Below are 20,678 nucleotides of genomic sequence, written 5' to 3'. Positions count from 1 at the left end.
AAAGAAAGACCTTTATCTTTAAAAAAGGAGCTCATCATGGGCCTCCAGTATGCAGGAGACGTTACAGTATCTGGCTAATGAATCTCTTCTTACTCTTGTAGAGCGAATAGCAAGATTCTGCAGCCAGAAATATAACTGAAGCGCACATTCCATAAAACAGTATGTATATAGCGGATTTTACATGTTCTAGCGCTGCGCTAGAGTATCCATATTCGGTTTTTGTTGAACCGACTGGTAACTGTAGAAGATTCCTGAGGAATATATTCTGCAGAACACCATATTCTTGTAACCTGAAGAGGCTGAAAATCAGTTGAAAAAACATGAAATGAAGAATGAATAAACAATAAAAATAATGGAATATGAAAATGATAATGACTTCATTTCGAAGATGAAAATCTGAACGAAAGGAGATAGGCTTTCGAAATTGCTCGCAATAGATTCGGCGTGTTCGGAAACCTATATTTTCTTACCAAATTTTCGTATATCTGACGTTTACGAGAAAATGTTTTTTTTTGTTTTTTTTTATTTTCATTTTTCGAGTTGACTCTACCGAATCATCAACTGTTTGATTTTCTAGAATCTTAAAAACACCTTCTATGGACTCTATATCCTAGGACAGTAACGAAACATCCTGACTTTCAGGCAGAGTAGCGAATAGGTCATTTTAGGGGGGTCCAACCCCTTGCTCATTTTTGACCCAAAACATCGAGATTTTCGAATTCGATTTTTGAAAATTGCTCGCAATAGATTCAGCGTGTTCGAAAACCTATATTTGCTCACCAAACCTTCAGGTCGCAGAGCATCATTAGTCGAGCTATTATACTTAATCTTACTTATTTATTGTTTCTTTTCCTTACCCTTCTTTTATAGGAACTTTCAGTACGCCCTGATGGTTGATGCCAAATCCCAATTTGAAAGTGTAATTACTCAGTGAAATTGAGGTGGTTTCCGACTGATCGTCAAGATTGATTCTTGATCTTGTATACTGAAAATATACTTCTGGTGCCATTAGGATCGTATCCTCCTGGTTTAAATACTCAAGGAGGACATCCATGCTGGGAACGTAATGTGTTTGTTTCTGTGGAATATCGATTATATATCAGTTCCAAATGAGAATTTTATACTTTAGTACAAAATTGGCTGTCCCTCATTTTGAAAATGAATATTCGAAAGATACTTACGAATTTTCCAAAAGGAATGTGTGAAATGCATTCGTAATTAATCAGGCATACTAAAGTAGTGTATTGGGAAACACTTCTCAAATCAGGCGTTGTCTCACTTTGCAGTAGAACCGAAGTTATTGCAGCTGTAAAACCGGTGTATAAAAGATACGCCGTTATATATCCAATAAGAAAAATCAGTTTACTGGCGAATCCATCAGGTGCATATCCTGAACCTACAAAAAAATTCTCAACAATTTCAACATTGAATAGTTAAAATTGTGAACTTCTGAGGATGATCAACCCTTGTGTATGAAATTTGCTTACCTTGCTGACAAGCTGCCGCTATAGCCCACAGTGTGATTTCAACCCATGACCAGGGCTCCTTATTTCTATCAATTTTCGCATATTGGAGTGTGGAAATTCTCAAGCAGAGTGCTAGAACGACCAGCAAAACGAAGAACACCAACCACAAGGTTCCAGAGAATGTAAGTATGAAAATATCCCGGATAAAATGGAGTTTTTTGGCTTTGTAAAGCATCGAGTATCTGGAATTTTAGTATCTCTATTCACATCGCGCAAAATTGAGAATGAATATGGAATTGAACCGTCTTTCAAGACGGCTGTGCCTTCACCCAACTCTGAAGATGATGTTTTGTGAAACGAAACACAGAAACAAACGCAGGTTGTCTCTGACGAAGAACGTGAGGTGGAAAAAATCTTTATGTATGTACTCACCTCCCAATATCGACTTGAAAATATTCAAATTCTTTTTTCCTTTGGTCACAAAGAGTGACATCGAAATCAGTACTGTTTTTACTTGAGTTGCTGTTTACTTCGTACACTTCAATACTGCAAAAAATTAGTTAGGGTAAAAAAGTTGGCTCTGTTCTCGATATTTTTGAAACTTATTCTTTATAATTTGAAAACAAGTCGAAAAATTGTTTATTTTATTGTTTCGAGAATTAACAGATGAATCTCATACTCACCTGATATTTAGAAAATCGGCTAAACTCTCTAAAACATCCATACTGAATCCTCCTAATCCATACCGGTTTTTTTTATCCAAAGATTTGTTACAGTCGAAATTATCTTTATTATTCACTCCAACTAGTAACTTTTTCTTGGATATGAAATCATCCTTTTTAACTAGAGCTTGATTTCTAGTTAAATAATAGGTATATTCCACCCAAGTCGAATTAGAATCGGGCAGTAGATGGACTGTGTAGTTTTTCAAAGGCTTATGTCTTAGTATGTAAGTTAACGCATTTCTGCCGCTTATTGAAACAAAAAGACATGGTAGAAGTGCTAGGGAAAGATTCATTTTCCGAAGTGGGTTAACTTTCAGAGTGGAATGGAGGGTTTGATGATTGGTAATAATTGATTAAGCAAACTTGCGAACAAGAGCGGTGATTGAATTGGAATATTCCTATCAGTCAAATGGATAGGGCCTATTGAAATGTGAAAAAAAGAACGTCGATATTAGGATAATGAAATGCACTATTTGTTCGTTCGATTTGCGTTTATTATAAATGCCAACTCATCATTTCATTTGATGGAAAGCTTCTTACTTTTTCAGATGGGAAAGTATCACTTTTCCGCACTGTTGTCAGATTTTTCTCGCGCTAGTGTGGGAAATAGGTAAAAAATGCAGGATAGTAAGAAAAATGATACTCTCTCGTGCGTATATATGTATCTTTCTACTCCAGTTTGTTTTTATCTTCTTTCCTGCACTCAATTCAGTTTCGAAAGCTCCACTTTCCGGCACTAGTGCGGGAAAGTGAATTTCTCCTCAGCTACTAGCGAAAATTGATTTTTCGAATAGTTTTCTTCTTATTACTCTGATATGTATCATACAAAAACTAGATGAGAGATTCAATAATTTTAATATATAAAATAGACTTTTCAACTAAAAAAATGGAAGAATACAATCATACAAGATAATAAATCATTTATAGTTTCTACACAATATTATCTCTAGTTAAGCCATAAAGTATAATATATTATAATCCTAAATCTTCCTTTAGTTCGTGATATTTATCAATTTCAATCTCAAAATCTAATTTTCTTGAACAATCCTCGAGTTTCTGATTAACTTTATTAATCATATCTTTGTTACTCGAAATTGTATTACTGTTCAGCTCGTCCAGTAACATTTTGGTAGATTGAAACGTAGGCATTATTTTATCTAATATTCCTTTTTCTTTCTTCAAATGTGATACAACCATCTTCTCCTGCAAAAAGCCAAAATTACATCTCTTTTTATGTATATTTTGGTCACTATAAGTACCCACCCTTAAAAATTGTTCTTGCAAATCAATAACATCCTGACGTAAAACTGCGATATCATCTTTTGAATAATTTTTTCTTCTAGATTTTGGATAAATGCAAGCATTTTCAGGTATAGCAAAAATATTTTCGATTACACTCTAGAACAGAATAATTTTAAATAAAATCAAGATGAAGTATTGATTTACCTTGAAATCACCTAAAACACACATACATCGAGTCATATATAAAGATTCCATATCTGAAATCTCTTTATCTATTAGGTCCCTATTTTTGCAAACATTTTCTTCTATCAAAGCTTTTTTACATTCTTCCATCAAACCTCTTACGCAGTTTTGAAGAGATATTTCAACTGAAATAAAATTAGATGTTGCAAAATTGATATGGCATTTTCAGTAGATACATACGTGTATAATATACCTCTGATGAACTACATCCAAAAAAATATTTCTCATGTTCATCTTGAAAAAGTTTATTCATATTCATTGATGAAATGAAATTCAAACGTTTGAAACAAGGAAAACTGCCTCTGATTTTAAATATTTTGTCCGTTATTTTATTTATTGTTTATTTATTTTGATATTTGACGGTTTTCGGATTGACGTTTGTTCAAAAAGATCATAGAAAATGTATATTCATTTTTATCTTGGACTTAGTTGTAATCGCATGGATAATAAAAATAGTTATATCTTCATCAGTCGAAAGACAATATAAAATTGCTGTGATGGAAAATAAATCCTCATTTATGCATATTAAATTTCTGTAACACTAAAAGTAACAGATAACTAATCTGAGCTACTGACATCATACGGAAAAATAAAGAAAAGCGTTTTGTGTTAAGATTAGATGACATTTTAGATAATCCATCTATGGGGTCGTTTTTCAGTAGAATTTTAGGTTGGAATTTATTTTTTAAATGAAAATTACAAATATACTCAAAAGTATTCTCATTGGAATCCCAATAGGAGTTACCATTATTGATTCACTTGGATATGTAGCGCGAGTAGATGGAATTTCTATGCAGCCAGCCCTGAATCCTGATCTCAGTCAGACAGATTACGTTTTCTTGAATAAGTGGGCTGTTAAGGGTTATGAAATACAGAGGGGTGATGTTATAGCTTTGATATCTCCCAAAGATCCGTCCCTCAATATAATAAAAAGGGTGGTTGGAGTACAAGGTACCTAGATAACTATTTCTGTCAACTCTCAGACTTTGACCCTTCACATTTTATCTATGAAACCGTTTTCAGGGGATGTAATTGAAACCATAGGATATAAGAATCACATCGTAAGGATCCCGGAAGGTCACTGTTGGGTCGAAGGTGACCATACTGGTCATTCCCTAGACTCAAACAATTTTGGCCCCGTTTCGCTTGGTCTTATCACTGCCAAAGCTTCGTGTATAGTTTGGCCCCCGTCTCGTTGGCAGTTTCTTAACTCTTCTATACCCGAATCAAGGTTACCTTTGAACCTCTCTCCCCCTACCCTGTTACATTCTGCGTAACTATTGTGAAGACTTTACATTGTAATTCTTATTGTGTCTAGATTCGATTTTAGAATACAACATGCGTGCAATCTCATTAGTCAATCGTATTGAATTTGAATTTAGAGGAAATGTTGCTAGGAATGCGATTGTATTAGGCGATTTAGATAATGATGGATCTAATGAATTGGTGATTGGGAGCGATAATGGGAAAGTTGCCATATTCAAGGTACTTATGAGTATATGAATGTAGGAGGGTTGTTTTATTATGAAGTTTGTTTGTAGGGAAGAAAAAATTTCCAAGTCCTTTCCAATTTTAGTTTTGTTAGTTGTATAGCAATAGGCGATATATTCAATGAAAAAAGTAATAATTTAGTGATAGTCACTGCCGATGGTTGGTGTTATATATATAAAGCTGTTTTGAGGAAGAAAGTTGTGGAATTTGAAGAAACTGCAGCTGAAGACGTGGATACCGTCAGTTCAAGAACAAATTGAACATTTTTAGATGTGAATTGAAATCTACCATTCTTTCAGGTCGATGGGCAAGTTTTCTCTGGAGAAAGTACAGATGGCTTGAAAGATGAACACTTTTTATCCGGTAAATTCTCTAAAGAAATCGAAGATGAAGACGAGATGGTACTAACTTGTGTACACACTCAGCGTATCCCTGCCAATTCTAAAGTTAGATCGTAATGTATTAATGTGGAGAGGAATTTGAATTTCAATTTGTAGGATATATTATTAGCTGATGTGGACGGAGACGGGGCTCTAGAAATGGTGCTTGGGCTGACAGATCGAGTGGTACGCTCGTATAAATGGATTCCTAACGTAGGGATTAGAAATAAATCGTTCAGTTCTAGTTCCAGTTCTGAAGATAAAGAAATTAAAGTAGATAATTGCTTAGGTATGTCATTGAATACATAAGTTAACAGATAATTAAAATAATTATGGATTAGGTAAATTGGTAGCTTTAAACAAATGGGAATGTGCCAACCAGATAGGTTCCATAACCTTGCATCATTCAGAAGACGGTCATCCTTCCCTCCTCATCGCCCAGCCCGGTGGTACGTTCATGCGTATAAGATGCCCAATAGAAAATCCCCGGCAGGACTTTGAAAATTCAGAGACGAGCACCATAAGTTCGTCCAGCGATTCAACCTCGAGTTCTTTGGTTGATTACCAATATTTGGGTATATCGAGAATGAGAAATCGGAACATATCCACGGAAATTCTCGGCGATTTTAGGACTTCAAGGTCGAAGATAGATGGGGAGGAGATTGGTGTTGGGGAATCCAGGACCGATCTGGCCAGACCTTATGCCTTAGCGACTCTGGACGGAACGATAATGCTTGTTCGGAATGAGGTTATACTCTGGTTAGTTTTTTAGGGATTCAAATGGGGAATTCTCCTCAATTTGGGTTTTCACTGCATGTGCAAGTTTAAACTGAATAATTATGAGTTTCATTCATGATTTTTTCAAATTCACCGCGGAAACTATACAAAATCATCCTTCAAATATGGGGTTTTAAAATTTAAATCGCTTTGTGCGGAGTTTACGATTTGGCAACAGCGCATACAAGACAATGAAAAGTCAGTGTCCGATCAGATTGTTTATAAAATAACAGCTGTTGATCTACAGGCGCGTACTTACTGGCGAGCCTCAACTGCAACCGGCAATAAAAATCCCATATGAAATTTTACGACCTTCCTCGTTCGTCGCAGACTTCATAGACAGCTGTAATGATCTCCAGTTTTCCGAGAAAGATTGGAGTTCTTTTTAGTGCATTCCTTTCATTTCACATTTCACAAAATATTTAATTCTCAAATATTCGGTACATTCATTCCGATAGGCAGAGTAAATGTAAAAAACCGTTTATCTGTGTTTAACGTTGTTTTTCTTGCATGCCGTTGAAGATTTTGACGTTTTTCTGATGTTGATATGCGATAAACCTGAGCTGAAGACGTGTTTCACTCTTGTCGCATTCTGATTTGCCTATAAAAGCAGATTTTCCTCCGCGACGGCCACTTTTACTTTGATAATTTGACTCTTTTACTCTTTAGTCTCTTTTACGCTTTGTACTCTCTTTTCTCTGCGATTCGATTTTAATTGTGTGCGCGACAAGCCGTTCAGCGAATTTAGAATAAATTTTGTATTACGAAGTTAGTGCTCTAGTTAGGAATTAATTTTTAGTTTTCGTTTGTTTTCCGCGAGTGCCTTGAATAAAGGAGGTAGGTCCCCGTCTGTACCGTTCAGTTTCTTTATTAGACCTACACCGGTTATTTCTTTGACACTGCTGTACTGTATCGTTTTCTGTTATCTTGTGCCGTACTTTATCCTGTTTCGCGAGTCTGACTTTTCCCTTCGCTATCAGTCATGGTGCGTAAGCCCTTGGGGTAGTGAAGAGAAAGTCCCGTCAACCCCCTGTTCGCGTTCCGCGTCATAAGTGTTGAAATCGAAATCTCTTCTTTTCTATCAGTCATGGTGCGTAAGCCCTTGGGATAGAGAATAAGAGATACCGCTCGTCGTCAGTGAAATCCCGTAGTTGCGCTCAAAATAGACCTTTTCTTCGCTATCAGTTAGGAGCGTAGCCCTTGGGGTAGCGAATAAAAGTCTCGAGTAGATCCGCCCTGGTTGTGTTTCTTTCGTTCTGGAGAAATACAATTAATTTCATTCCCGATACCGTATAGCAAGTCATTTCACTTCGCGAGGTCATCCTTAGTTCTGGTTGGCGCATTTTTTTTTTGAAAAATCGTTGATTTTTCACTGTACCCGGTATAAGCTTTACGAAGTGCTCGTGATCGGATAGAATTTCCAGAATGTGTGTTTGCTGATCGATTCGCTCATATTTCATACCTACACATATTTCCGTTGTATATATAATCAGTTTCCGAAGGTGTGAATAAACTGGTACATAATTTGATTTTGACTACTTCGTTATCGCTACCACTCTAGATAACAGCGAACTCTGTCTCCGACTAGCAGCTACTCTGGTAGGTTTGCTATTCTTCCTAGTGAAAAGGATAGCTGGCGCTCGAGATAAGTTTTCTCCGAGGAAACCACGTTACACAGCCATCTTTGTCTATCTCATCAAGATAATGCATTCGTTGTCCTTTATTATCAAGGCATATTTCAGTCGATGTTGCCAGCTTGCACAATTCTCACAAACCGCTTTAAACTTTAAATGCCCATTTTTATTTTTCATTTTTAAGTGCTTAAAATAATTTTTTTTGGGAAACGGTTGAAATGGTTGTTTCAAAATGTGACGTTTCAAAGATATTTCATAAAAAATACATCATAGGGAGTATTCCCTATTCCGCCTGTTTCAATTGGTATTTGTAGGGCTATGGCTGTCGACCATCAGATATTCGCACTCACTAAACTGGATGTAACGGGTACAGGTTCCGACGATATTGTTGTTTGTTCTTGGGATGGCCAAACGTATATCTTGGATCAAGACAAAAATTCCGTGAGATTTCATCTGGAGCAGCCTGTGCAGGCTTTCAACAGTGGGTATTACAACTTGTCCCAGAACGAACCACCTGTTACGTGTTTGGTCTACGTAACCTTCAAAAACACCGTAAGATAAACGTAATTTCGCTTGAAATTTTTTATTGATTCTTGTCGATTCATAGGTTATTATCTATTACGATATTCCCCTCAAGGACCTCAACTGCAGAAAATTCGAGCCGGATTTGTCGTTATTAGCTGAAAAATTAGAAAACGAAGAACAAACTACAAAGAAAAAGATTAAAGATTTGAGTAAAAATACGAAAAAATCACTTGTTAGTTATTTATTGTATAATTCTTTAAATTAAATACAATTTTATAATTATATATTATACAAAATGATCCTCTACAACCTAAAAATTCAATCAACATAAATTGTTTCAGTTTTATACAAGAGATCATTTACATTTTTTTCCATCTAGTGAATCTGATTCGGTTGGAAAATTTCGAAAATTTACATTAAGTATGTAACGAACAATGTGCCACTGGTGGAATTTCAAATAAATCTGTACAAAAAATAATCTCTTCAGTTCGTTTTTTGGCTCTAACTCGAGCCATATGTTGCTATTTTTCTTTGAAGATTTTGTTGTAGAACAAAAAAACATTAGGCCTTACAGTTAAATATAATTACTAACGATCACATAACATTTTACAAATTTTGGACTTAAATATCTACGATATGTACATTTACGAGTACCTAGTGATATTCGATGAACTATATATGCCCATTTGGCACTTTTGACTAGTTCTTACAATCTCTTAGCTTTTAAATTCGTTTATTTATTGTGTTGGTCTGACAAGAAAAATATACATTTTTATTCTTATTTCGTACATGCTGACAACACGTTTTTCACATCCGTTTTGTTTTATTTCGGGAATCAAATAAGGTGAGTCATGTGATAAAATATAAATAGAAAAAATCTGGGTTTCGGGTGAAACATTCTTATGAATCTGCTACTAATAGTAAAATTGATGTGAAATAATTTTAATTTTGAGCCCAACCGGTCAAGATAAAGTTTCAATTTTTTTATTTAACTGTCGATTTTCATTAGTCCAATGCAATAAAATGATATGTTGCAGATTTTTATGATTTTACCACCTGATTTTTCCCATTTATTTATTATTGTTTGGATGAAATAAAAATGAAGAAAAATTTTCATTTTATTCACAGAATAAATAAATAATATATATTTCGGTAAATATACAGAAATTCTCTCATTTGGTTCAACAAAAAAAAACAACAAAAATCTCATAGTCCCAATATCGTTGCTTCAATAGGCCATTAACACAAATAAACGATGTTAGGAACCTTTAAACTTTTACTCAGAAGACTGCATACAGATTTCCACCCCTTCCAATTAAAAAGTAGAAAACTACACAGACATAAATAAATATTAAATATTTAGCGATGAGTAGACGCTACAATGGCCGAATAAGACTAACGTTACAGATTCAAGTTTATGTACATATATTCATGTTTTCATCTGTATAAGTTTGATTTTAGAGCCATCCGAATTAAAGCTGTATACTCCCTGCATCAGACCAATAAAATTATCGATGATAATCACAAACTTTCGTTACGAACCAAAATTATACGTGACTATTTTTACGCATCAATACGACCCTTCTCAACACGAGGATCTGATCTCTGAAATCATTAAAAGTGACTATATGTACATTATGATATTCAGAACAGGGCGTTCCTCATCAACAGAAGGACCATAGTTCGTCTTATTCCTCTTTAAAACTAATATTGCTGAACTCTGTTAAACGAGAATACTGCCATTTTCATTTTCGCTCCCATCCCGAATTGTACATCCACGAAGATTCGTCCCTAGTTTTGCTCCAGGACGATTCTATCCCGTTATCCTGGAAAGATTAGAATGCTATTAAAAAATTGAAACGCGTGTTACTTTTCGAAATTCGAGAAAAGCCATGCAATACATAATAGAGTTTGTGAAATTGGTATGGGCAAATAGATCAGTATTATTCGACGGAGAGGAAAAGCATTTTTTTTGAGATTATTTGAAATTGTTTCAGCACGAAAAAAGTTATTCTGAAATTCATTCTACAGCAAAACTGTTTGAAAGAATGGAAGAACCGTCAACTTGACACGCTAAGTAGATGAACAAAGCTAGTTCTGGAACAGACATGGATACCTCACATTCTTAGGCGCTTTATAAATGATTGTAACAGTATTGGAGGTCGAAATTTATCGTTTCAATGATTTTCACTGTTCTGGAAACAATTAGAATTAAAAATATTTCAATCTCGAAATTTCAAAGCCCACTGCGATGTTACAATAAGTTATAAAGACTGTATCCTATTTGGGATTAAATTGGATTCTTAGTTAAAAAAAAATCGAAACCTATAGTTTTGCATGGTGAATCTTATGCCTTACTCAAGACTGATGAAAAGTTGTACATTCTAGGAGTTGCTTACATACCCGATAGCCTTCTTCATAGCCTCTATCATCTATATAATTTAAAGGTGGATTATTTACCCCAAATTGTGAATGACTCATGCCCGTTGAGCTGAGATAATCCATGTTGGAGTAATATGGATAATTGTTGTAAGAGTTGGTCGAGCTGTTCGTCGTGTTCAGCATGGGAGGCTGTGACGTCCAAGAGCGGTGTTGTTCCAGAGCGAAACTATCGATCGAGGCAGGCGACCAAATGCTGCCATTCGTGGAATTCGTGTACATTGAGGCTGGTATCTGAAAATAGAAAACTGGAAATTAATCACCCGTACACACGCGTTTTCCCTGTGGATTCTGTTACTCCTTGGTGGACGCATCTAACCAAACGAGACATTCTGCCTTCAACTAAACCTACACTACATACATCATATTTTTCTTTAAGCATGCTAGACTGACTGTCGTTAAATCTAATAAAATCGATTACTTTTTGATAAACCATTAAGAAATTAACCAGTTTTAAATTAATAATTAATAAGTTTTAAATTAATAATTAATAAGTTTTAAATTAATAGTTAATTAGTTTTAAATTAATAATTAATTAGTTTTAAATTAATACTTAATTGATTTTAAATTAATAATTAATTAGTTTTAAATTAATAATAAATTAGTTTCAAATTAATATTAAATTAGTTTCAAATTTATAAACATCTAATTTGTTTTAAATAAATAAATAATCAATTATTTTTAATTCAATGAATTAATTTAATTTCTTTTTCTCGATCGTAAAAGAAGTTCACCTATTTCTATTAATAAGATTGAATACAACAAACTTACCGAAGGTGAATTGGCAGCAGCTGTCGTCACAGGTATTTCTGACTTGACGTAGTTCGGACTTCCTCTAAGATGTGGCGCTGGGTGTATGACTGGTGATCCAGCAGAGGAACTGAAATCATCGAAACTACTACATGTCCATTTAAATATATTTTCTCCACTGTTGTAAATTGATAATGGTTAATTTACACGTTTTAGTTGAATCAATTTTTGAGTGAAAAAAGAAATGTTAGCAGGGAAGGCTGTAGGCCTTTTTTCTGTCACTATGTTGATGATAACAAATTGGTACTTTTGGAAAATTCAACTTACCCTGTGCTATTGTTGTTGGATACGGGAGTTGTTGCTGGTTTGGTCACAATGTTTGTGGGTGGCTTGGTTTTGAGCCTCGTTGTCTTCTCTGTACTTTGTTGTTGGGTGTGTTGTTTCTGTTGCTGTCGACATTTTGCTCGCCTGTTCTTGAACCAGACCTGAAAATTAAAAAAAATACCGTCAATCGATAGTGCCTTCGAAAATACGTCCAAAATGAGTAGTACAAATGGATTTCCACCAAAAATTGATGCTTTGATCGTATTTTGTAGTTTCAATTTTTTTATACTAGTACGTGTCTCGAGCCTTTTTTGTCAGTGGAGTGGAGGGACCGAAATGAACCATTGCTCAAGCAATCGTCAGAGATAGTCAAGATAATGAATAATATACTAACATATCACAAACGATCTACAGGGTTGTATTTGTATTGGGGTTATTTTATCAGTGATTTTTCCAATTCCAACGTCCTTTTGAATATTTTCTATACAATATACAGGGTGAGGCTTTGACTTCAGAATAACAAGATAGATCTGTGACACTACACATCTGTGGATCTTTTAATCAGAGTTGTATTCGGTCAAAGTACCCAATTCAAATTTCACAGATAATTTTCAATTTTTGAACATCAAATTACTCGAAAACAGCGCATTATACGAGAAAATATGAAGAATACTTTTATTTTACAAAACGTTCAAAAATTCATTTCATACTCTAAAACCGTTTGTGAAATAGAACTAAAAGTGACATTTTTTATGGTTTTTCAACAGCCTGTATCTTTTAAACCGAGCCGATTCGGAAAAAATCGTAAGGAAAAAAAATGTTTCTTTTGACCTCAAGAATCTACTTTTAAAATATTTGTACCAGTCAAAACCTCACCCTCTATAGGTGAGTTTTGGTGAAACGCTTTATTTCGACCAGGTCAGGAAGGGATAAACTTCTTGTTATAGATAATTCTGAACAGAATATAGATCAAGAATGGTGGAAGGTCTTTCATGGAGGAATTTCCAACAGTAAGTCACATACTGCCCTTTCGCATAAAGAAGCACGTCCTCAACCATCATTAGCGACTACAAAAGAACAAACGGATTGATACGTGTGGCAACAATAAAATAGTTAGCACCGACAACAAAACGCAAATAACGGGTCAAAGAAAATTACAACAATGTAAGTTGTAATAAATCAGTTAGGGGCTCTACGCTCTGGAATCGACCCCGCCAGAGGGAGGCCTCATTAGCCCCCGAATCTTATTCTGGGGCACGTAGAATCTGCGGCTTTGTTTGCCGACTGGGCCAGGGCAGATCGAAGCGTTTCAGTTTCCCTTACCAGGCATGGATCTGAAATGGTTCCTGGAACCCAGACTAAGGAAACTTACTATAATAATTTTATATGAATATGAAACCTTATCGTAGCCCAAAAAACTAGAAAGAAGCTAATTTCCTTCCACCTGAAGTTTTCTTTATCTGAGGAACAAAGGAAACTTGAGATTTTCTCGTAACATGGAACAGTTCCATAACTAATATTCATAGTAAAGAAACCCCATTCTGGTAAAGTAATAAGAACAATTGTATTCTACTCGCTCTCATTTCAAACACATCAAGGGCTTCGTTTTGTAACTGTCACTTGAGCTCCACGCAACTTCCTGATCGATTTCAACCCTGCCGTATCTCATTACCATTGTTTTTCAGGAAGGAAAGGAGAAATATAAATACACATGAGCTTTTTCCAACTCGTAAACACTGTGAGCTTCACACAAAGGTTTATTATCTGATTCTTTTAACCCACTACTAGCTCCCTTCAAATAAATTTAATTTTCTAACCAAATTTCTGAAAAAAGCCAATACACACCTGAACCCGGGATTCTGGAAGGTTTATCTTCAAAGCCACCTCCTCTCTCATGAAAATATCAGGATACCTCGTTTTAGCGAACAGCGTTTCCAGAACGTCCAGTTGTGCTCTGGTGAAAGTTGTCCGTTCTCTACGTTGTTTCCGTTGATTTCCTTGAAAGAAAAAAATTAAGAACTTGACAGAAAAAAAGTTGTTTCCGCCCGGGATCGAACCGGGGACCTTCCGCGTGTTAGGCGGATGTGATAACCACTACACCACGGAAACACGTTGGTAACCAAATAATTTTACTTGTATTCTTACGAGAGTACCGAATATAAAGATGAACTTACCACCAGGATATCCCATTGATGGATGTAATGAGTCTACAGGAATCCCATGTAATCCGAGGCCCGGTACAGTATAGGGAGCAGTTTTTAGGTAGGCCATTCCTGCAGTGCCTCCACCGCAGGTACTTCCAAATCCAGGGAATGTCAATTCGCTCTCTGGGTTGCATCTGGAATAATGGGAATACCTAAATTAGCCTTGATTTTTTTGTTCGATAGTAACAGGGAAAAATACACGGTTTTAAAAGTGATATAACATCAGAGATGGCTTCCAATCATCCTGAGCTGCTCCTCACCAAAGGGTATTGAACTGAATAAGATAATTCAAAAAAACGACCACTACACGATGTTAAAATCATTCATAAAGACCCTGTTGGTTTAGACTCAAGACTAATGTAGACTGAATTTGAACGAATTCGTCCATAAATTAATAAAATGAAGTAGATCTGTATTTTTCTTCAATTATAATGATGAAACCTGGAATACGTAGGTTTCTAAGTGATTTAATGATGAATCCATGAATATGGTATAACCACTGAGTATTTGAAAGAATAATTCACGTATTATAATAGGATCTTCAGTATTGAAATAGAAGAATAATACTCCCCACACGCTCCAGCAGGAAAATCTTCACCAAGAATTTTTTATTCGAAGCACCTCTCCTCCAAGTTAGATTTCACAGCAAATTAATTGTGGGTACTCCACCTGGTGTACCTTACCATTGAAACCGAAACCTTCAAATTACTTGTCTACGTCATAAATAACACGCAGGTGTTGAAACATTAATTCAGTTAAAAAATTGTGTAAAAACCTCCATCGAGATTTGAGCAAGGATCATTCATGATCAAATTGAAACCCAAATAGAAAATTACACTAACAGAGAAGTACGGGAGATGCTAATCATCCGACATCGACAAATTCATCGATAATTCTACTGGAGGTCAAGCCCTCAGTAGTTTTTCTTTCATTTTACTATCGACATTATCTGCAAATCCATTAACTAAAATTGATGAAGATTTTCATTGAGTTAAAATACTTTTACGGAAGATTTGTAACTGTATTGATACACGAGAGAATCTCTCATATCCTTCCAATGTCCATCATAAATAAATAAGCATATTTTCCAATTATCAGCAGGCAAACGAAATTAATGAGCATTAAAATAAATCTGCGAAGATGGAAAAAACTGTTTGTATTGTATAAATGCTTGTCAACCTTAATTACCCTAATGAATTTCCTCTGACCAGATCAAACTATATTGCTCTCCGCAGTCATTGCCGTGGTTTACTTAGTCATTTTAATTGTCAAGTTCTAGAGTCAAGTCCATGGCTTGTTTACCTATCCAAGGTTTTCATCTGGTGAATGTCGCAGATATTTACGTTCAGTCGTTTCCTTGTTTTCTATTAGATAGGTTGGTAGGGTTTCTGATAGTCATCTGAGGAATAGACCCCAGTAAAGTGAGTTTGAAAGTTTTTTTTTGGATGTTAATTTTGCGTAATAATATATTAATTTTTTCCCCATTTGGTATATATCGAAAATTGAAAATTACTGATAGCAACGCGAAAATCGTAAAAGTTATGCATCAGGACAATCAATTTAATTTCCAGGAATCATCTGATTGCTTATACGAATTCATAAAATTTGTCAATGATGAATCATTAATCCTTGATGTCATAAAACAGGTTTGATTAATGAAATTTCCAACAGTACATCCCTCATTTCAAAAAAATAACTTTTCCTATCATTATCTAGTTACCTTTTTATTCATTTCCATCATTAGCGTTTTCCATGGAAACGACTCATTGAACTTCAATGAATTTTCAACATAAAAACGCTCTATAGAAAAATAATTACGTGATTCATTGCTTTTGGGACCATTATTGTTCTGTAGTGTCGCCACATAATTTTAGTTCTAAATCATCCGTGAACACTAACGTTGGTATTTATTTTTTTAGGAATAACAATGCTTAAATTTCTACTGCTGTCGTCGGTGATCCTAAATTCAGTTTTTAGCGGACTTGTAAGTATTTTAAATTTTAATAGCTAATTATTAATTTTAAATAGCTTATTAGGCAGGAATACCAATGAGTTTTTTCTGTCGAAGCAAAGTGTCGGTCACTTAAAGTAAATCATTCTTAATTTTTCAACAATTTGTTCACCTTCAAAGCGAGTACTTTTTACAGTTTCTCCTCAAATTGACGATATTCCTAATTTTTGCCATTTGTTCGATAAGGTATTACTAAGTGCTTAAAAAACATTTCGACTGCCGACAGTTCAAAAAGTTAAAATGAAATAATACACTGCGCAAAAAAATTAACGCACATTATGGAAATCTCAAATTTATTCTACAACTGAAGGTGTTCTCAATGATAATTATTTTAATCAGAATTATGCATGCATATGTTATCCACTTTCAATGGTTTTCTTCAATACAGATGTTTTTTCCCAGCAGGAATAAAAAAAGATGATATTATCAGATTTTGAGTGTATTGGCTCCATTCTAAAATGAGTTGTTCTCGATCAATTCTAGTGATCAATAGTTTTTCTTTCGTTTTATTTTCTACACTCGATCGCTATGCAACGCGAAACACGCAATTTGACCCAAGAGGAATGTGCCCAAGCGGTAGTTTTGCGAGAAGAAGGGTGGACATACACAAGAATTGCAGAAAGGTTTGGAGTTTCCCATACAAGTGTGTCCAGAATTCAGGGAGACAGGTATGAATGTCCGAAGACCAGGATAGGGTAGACCACTGGTAACAACTGCCATTCAAGAACGTTACTTGAGAGTTTCTTCTTTGAGACAACGGTTTGCAACCGCTCGCCTCCTTCAAATTCAGCTTGAGTAAACTCATGAGGTGCAAATTAGCACTCAGACAATAAGAAATCGCCTCAGAGAATATGATTTAAGGCCTCGTGTCGCGGCAAGAGGCCCAGCTCTTACCCCAGCTCATCGAAGGGCGCGTTTGGATTTTGCGAGAGAGCATATCCATTGGGAAAAGGCCGATTGGGAAAGAGTTCTCTTCACAGATGAGTCTAGATTCTGCCTCTACCATTGTGATAGACGTTCCCTTGTATACAGACGTCCACATGAAAGATATGCTCAGTGCAATTTCCTGAATACTACTGGTTTTGGGGGAGGATCGATTATGGTATGGGGTGGAATATCTTTGACTGCTCGCACAGACCTAGTGGTCGTTGATAATGGAGCTATGAATGCTGATAAGTATATAAGGAACACTCTTGAAGAGCATGTAGTGCCATTTGCCCCATACATTGGTGAAAATTTCATTTTTGTGGACGATAATGCCAGACCGCATCGTGCGCGCATCGTTCAGGAGTACCTTGAAGAGGTTGAAGTCTCTCGAATTAAATGGCCAGCAAGAAGTCCAGATCTCAATCCGATTGAGCAGGTTTGGGACAACCTCAATAGAAGGCTGAGAAGTTCAGAAAATCATCCAGCTACTCTTAATGACTTAGGAATCCAACTCGGAGAAATCTGGGAAGGATTACATCAGAACATTTTAAAATCACTCATTTCGAGTATGAACCGTCGTTGCCGAGCTGTAATTAACGCAAGGGGTGGAAATACCAAGTATTAAATCACATATCAATGTGTCTTGTTTCGTTGAAAACCTTCCCGAGAGAACATAAAAAATAAGTTATAAAGTCAATGTAGAGTTAACTTTCATTAAAATTGAGATTTTCAGAATGTGCGTTAATTTTTTTGCGCAGTGTACATCGAAGAACAAAAATATATTAAAAAATGTAAGATCACAAAATACTTCAGAGAAAAGCTGAAAAAAAAGCATTGATAAGCAGATTCGTTTTTCCGAATGTCTCTGGACTGATTGGGCTCCTGAATGACGATATTTGTTTGATATGGAAAATATATCTACTCCGGTAATCATTTATGGAGAAATACACTCCAGCAATTCCCTGCTAAAACTCTTCATTATCAATAAGTAACGCAGTTCCCAACCTATTTCCTAATCAGTATTTTCCAAGCTAAGAAACTCCGAAATTTACAGGTGGAGGTAGGAGATGGAAGATGGGGGGTGAATTTTTTCGGTTTCAAGGCTGGCCTGAACTTCGCCAACGGTGGCGTCAAGGCTTACGCAGGTACCCCAACTGGTCAAAAGGCTGAAGCAGGCCTTGGCGGAGGTGTTGGAAGTGATGGCACAGGAGGAGGACTTTTCGCAGGTGCTTCCACAGGGTTTGGTCAAGAAGCACGAGCAGGTCTGGCTGGGGGTGCTGGTAAAGCCGGCACGATAGGTGGACTTTTCGCTGGAGCTTCGACAGGGTATGGGCAGGAAGCTTCGGCAGGCCTTGGAGGAATTTTAGACGGAAAAGAGCCGCGTTTGGGCCTGTTCAGCAGGGCTTTGAGAAGAATACGATCTATTGTATGGTGGAGATGATTGAGATTGCAGTTTTCGGAATTTCGATTGGGGAAAATACAGTGGAGTGGAGAAAGAGGGAGGAAATAGGGGAGTATCGGACTTCGTTTTATTTTTAATGAACCCTTCTATGTAGATATTTCATACTTGGTAAAAAAAGTATTTAAGGCATCAATTTAAATGTAACATAGCTGAATTAAAGTAATATGTTCAGAACTATGTATATATTATACTTTAGGGATAGGAGATTTGGCAAGCAGTGTTTCAGGTAGGCTATGGCTTCATCAAAGGTTTTTATGAACCTAGTTCCAATTATTTTCTTGAAGTTGAAGCTTTGAATTAACTGCTATCGTACCTACCGATCTCCAGATAAGACAGATCATCTCTCTTCAAAAATCTCCAGATAAGGCTAGGTTACAGTAACAAATAAACTGCTCATCAAAAATTTCTTCTCTTCAGAAAAACTCAATTTCCTTTTGAAATATGTATATGTAGAGCTTTTCAGGTTAGAATAATATGATTTCAAGGAAACGATGTATTCAAAGTAACGAAATTACGAAAAAGAACCGAAATTCTAAAAATTTCAAATATTCATTCAACCTTAATTCGAACAGTGATGCCTCAGGCATCCGAAATTGCTTAGCATTTCCTCAGCATGCTTTTCACAAAGTTATTGAGAAGACCCTTCTCTATTTGTTGCCAAAGTTGTGGCAAAAACTGTTAAAACAGTAGTCAATGAAGATTAAGGGGAACTTTTTACTGGTTTCAAGCATGCTCGATTGGATTCGGGTCAAAGTTATGCCCTGGTTTTCTCTAGCCAGTAATAACCTGGTAGAACAAACAGGGTACGTCTTTGACTCGTAGCAATATTTCAACAGTAGATTCTTGAGGTCGAAATAATAGTATATAACATTACTAGCAAGGTAAGAGGGTTTTTACTGGCGAATGAAGGATATAACTGACGAGCCGCAGGCGAGTCAGTTACTTTCTTGAGCCACTAAAACCCGTTACCTTGCGTGTATTGTTTTATATTTTATTTGTTTCTCATTTGTAAAAAGGTTAGATAGATTCCAAAAAAATCTCAATAATTTGTCGCAAATGTCGTAAGCTATGGAAGCGTTGTCATGAACATGTCTGTTTATTTCTCTTTACATTTGTTTTGGCGAAAGCGAAAATGAATGTACCAAAAGAAATTATTGAGGCAGCCAGCAGTGTAGCTTCAATTTTATTACCTGCAAAATCAGCTTCAAGGTACGAGCGAGAATACGACGACTTCAAGAAGTGGCAAAACAAAAATAGTGTGATTGGGGTAACTGAAGATGTTTTGTTGGTCTACTTGAATCAACTATCAGCTAGATTCAGCCCTAATACTTTATGGGCAAAATGGTCTATGCTGAAAAGCTACTTGGAAATGAAAGAAAATGCCCCTGTTCACAGGTTTGTTTTCCTTAAAAAATTTATTGGAAAATATGACGTTTAGTTGTCATTTGCAGATTTCAAGAGGTAATAGCGTTTCTGAAACGAAAAAATGAGCGTTATACGCCAAAAAAGGCCAAGGTATTAAGTAAAGAAGAAGCTGAACAATTTCTTTTACATGCTCTTAATGACCAGTGGTTGCTGGCGAAAATTGTAACAATATTTGGGATTTTTGGATATTGTCGATGTGACGAAATTCTCTCCTTAAACATGAATGATGTATAAGATATGAGAAAATATGTTATTGTGACATTGCGGCAAACAAAAAATTTAACAACAAGAAGATTCACCATAACCGATGATGGCTGCAGCTTCAAGCCCTGCAGAAAGACTTCATTTGAGACTAATCTAAGGCAGGTTGAAATGGCATTTCGAAGATGTTGAATCTCTCCCGGAAAATAAAAAAAAACAGTCTTCTACTGGCGTTGAAGCACACGACATTCAATGAATTGGCCACTTGCACTTGTGCCAGACAAGTCTGAAGTATCCCAAGTGCTCTGTTGCCATCGTCATTGGATAAAACTTGTCTTGGCATGATAGAAATTCGATTTTACTTGCGCAAAACCTCAAGATCCAATTGAAAACAAAGTATAGGCTGAGAAGAAAACCATTAGGAAAGATTAAACTTGACGAACAGAATATGG

The 20,678-nt window shown here is 35.8% G+C and overlaps 5 protein-coding genes and 1 non-coding gene across 12 annotated transcripts in view; 2 read left to right on the top strand and 4 right to left on the bottom strand.

The window, feature by feature from the left end:
* Positions 1–61: 61 nt before the first annotated feature.
* Positions 62–2,558, bottom strand: LOC123307687. Its single transcript, XM_044890092.1, has 6 exons — positions 2,150–2,558; positions 1,899–2,012; positions 1,488–1,708; positions 1,182–1,396; positions 858–1,078; positions 62–299 (listed from the first exon to the last, which is right to left on the bottom strand). Exons 1-6 carry the CDS (start codon positions 2,482–2,484, stop codon positions 62–64), a joined length of 1,344 nt encoding a protein of 447 aa, XP_044746027.1. The 5' UTR covers positions 2,485–2,558.
* Positions 2,559–3,027: 469 nt separating this feature from the next.
* Positions 3,028–4,051, bottom strand: LOC123315416. The gene is made up of 4 exons (XM_044901105.1): positions 3,857–4,051; positions 3,638–3,801; positions 3,455–3,589; positions 3,028–3,394 (listed from the first exon to the last, which is right to left on the bottom strand). Exons 1-4 carry the CDS (start codon positions 3,933–3,935, stop codon positions 3,164–3,166), a joined length of 609 nt encoding a protein of 202 aa, XP_044757040.1. The 5' UTR covers positions 3,936–4,051; the 3' UTR covers positions 3,028–3,163.
* Positions 4,052–4,311: 260 nt separating this feature from the next.
* Positions 4,312–8,767, top strand: LOC123310657 (mitochondrial inner membrane protease subunit 2). 4 transcript variants are annotated; one of them, XM_044894224.1, is made up of 8 exons: positions 4,807–4,949; positions 5,007–5,161; positions 5,218–5,406; positions 5,467–5,613; positions 5,665–5,836; positions 5,889–6,306; positions 8,273–8,510; positions 8,566–8,767. In XM_044894224.1, exons 2-8 carry the CDS (start codon positions 5,015–5,017, stop codon positions 8,746–8,748), a joined length of 1,494 nt encoding a protein of 497 aa, XP_044750159.1. In that variant the 5' UTR covers positions 4,807–4,949; positions 5,007–5,014; the 3' UTR covers positions 8,749–8,767. The 4 variants fall into 4 exon arrangements, 3 of the variants coding, with proteins under 3 accessions (XP_044750171.1, XP_044750159.1, XP_044750149.1); XM_044894214.1 differs by having other exon boundaries at positions 4,863–5,161; XR_006537392.1 differs by lacking the exons at positions 5,467–5,613; positions 5,665–5,836; positions 5,889–6,306; positions 8,273–8,510; positions 8,566–8,767 and adding an exon at positions 4,312–4,627 and having other exon boundaries at positions 4,700–4,949; positions 5,218–5,361.
* Positions 8,710–20,678, bottom strand: part of LOC123310670 (homeobox protein OTX2-like) — a 30,308-nt gene continuing 18,339 nt past the window's right edge. For 2 of the 4 annotated variants that reach the window (XM_044894269.1, XM_044894259.1), the window contains exons 3-8: positions 14,171–14,334; positions 13,842–13,993; positions 12,000–12,157; positions 11,694–11,802; positions 10,887–11,156; positions 8,710–10,309 (exon numbers count right to left, since the gene is read on the bottom strand). In XM_044894269.1, coding sequence (XP_044750204.1) covers positions 10,229–10,309; positions 10,887–11,156; positions 11,694–11,802; positions 12,000–12,157; positions 13,842–13,993; positions 14,171–14,334 — 934 coding nt within the window. In that variant the 3' untranslated portion in view covers positions 8,710–10,228. Of the gene's footprint in view, positions 10,310–10,886; positions 11,157–11,693; positions 11,803–11,999; positions 12,158–13,841; positions 13,994–14,170; positions 14,353–20,678 lie in introns of all 4 variants that reach the window. The other 2 variants (XM_044894251.1, XM_044894278.1) reach the window with 2 other exon arrangements.
* On the bottom strand, positions 14,033–14,105 carry Trnav-aac. The gene has a single exon. It is a non-coding gene; the product is annotated as a tRNA-Val (tRNA).
* LOC123310684 (glycine-rich cell wall structural protein 1-like) lies at positions 15,485–18,777 on the top strand. Its single transcript, XM_044894287.1, has 3 exons — positions 15,485–15,621; positions 16,120–16,184; positions 18,193–18,777. Exons 2-3 carry the CDS (start codon positions 16,128–16,130, stop codon positions 18,577–18,579), a joined length of 444 nt encoding a protein of 147 aa, XP_044750222.1. The 5' UTR covers positions 15,485–15,621; positions 16,120–16,127; the 3' UTR covers positions 18,580–18,777.

The sequence above is a fragment of the Coccinella septempunctata genome, chromosome 1 (genome assembly GCF_907165205.1).
Source record: "Coccinella septempunctata chromosome 1, icCocSept1.1, whole genome shotgun sequence".
NCBI classification, from domain to species: domain Eukaryota; kingdom Metazoa; phylum Arthropoda; class Insecta; order Coleoptera; family Coccinellidae; genus Coccinella; species Coccinella septempunctata.
This window is presented reverse-complemented; position numbering and strand designations above follow the sequence as displayed.

Coding starts and splice junctions, on each gene's coding strand:
- LOC123310657 (XM_044894224.1), top strand. CDS start 5,015: ATGCGTGCAATCTCATTAGTCAATCGTATTGAATTTGAATTTAGAGGA. Junction 5,407..5,466: donor CAGCTGAAGACGTGGATACC/GTCAGTTCAAGA, acceptor CCATTCTTTCAG/GTCGATGGGCAAGTTTTCTC. Junction 6,307..8,272: donor CGGAATGAGGTTATACTCTG/GTTAGTTTTTTA, acceptor TGGTATTTGTAG/GGCTATGGCTGTCGACCATC.
- LOC123310684 (XM_044894287.1), top strand. CDS start 16,128: ATGCTTAAATTTCTACTGCTGTCGTCGGTGATCCTAAATTCAGTTTTT. Junction 16,185..18,192: donor ATTCAGTTTTTAGCGGACTT/GTAAGTATTTTA, acceptor CGAAATTTACAG/GTGGAGGTAGGAGATGGAAG.
- LOC123315416 (XM_044901105.1), bottom strand. CDS start 3,935: ATGAATATGAATAAACTTTTTCAAGATGAACATGAGAAATATTTTTTT. Junction 3,802..3,856: donor ATCAGAGGTATATTATACAC/GTATGTATCTAC, acceptor ATTTTATTTCAG/TTGAAATATCTCTTCAAAAC. Junction 3,590..3,637: donor GTGTTTTAGGTGATTTCAAG/GTAAATCAATAC, acceptor ATTCTGTTCTAG/AGTGTAATCGAAAATATTTT.
- LOC123307687 (XM_044890092.1), bottom strand. CDS start 2,484: ATGAATCTTTCCCTAGCACTTCTACCATGTCTTTTTGTTTCAATAAGC. Junction 1,397..1,487: donor AGCGGCAGCTTGTCAGCAAG/GTAAGCAAATTT, acceptor ATTTTTTTGTAG/GTTCAGGATATGCACCTGAT. Junction 300..857: donor AAAGTTCCTATAAAAGAAGG/GTAAGGAAAAGA, acceptor ACTGATTTTCAG/CCTCTTCAGGTTACAAGAAT.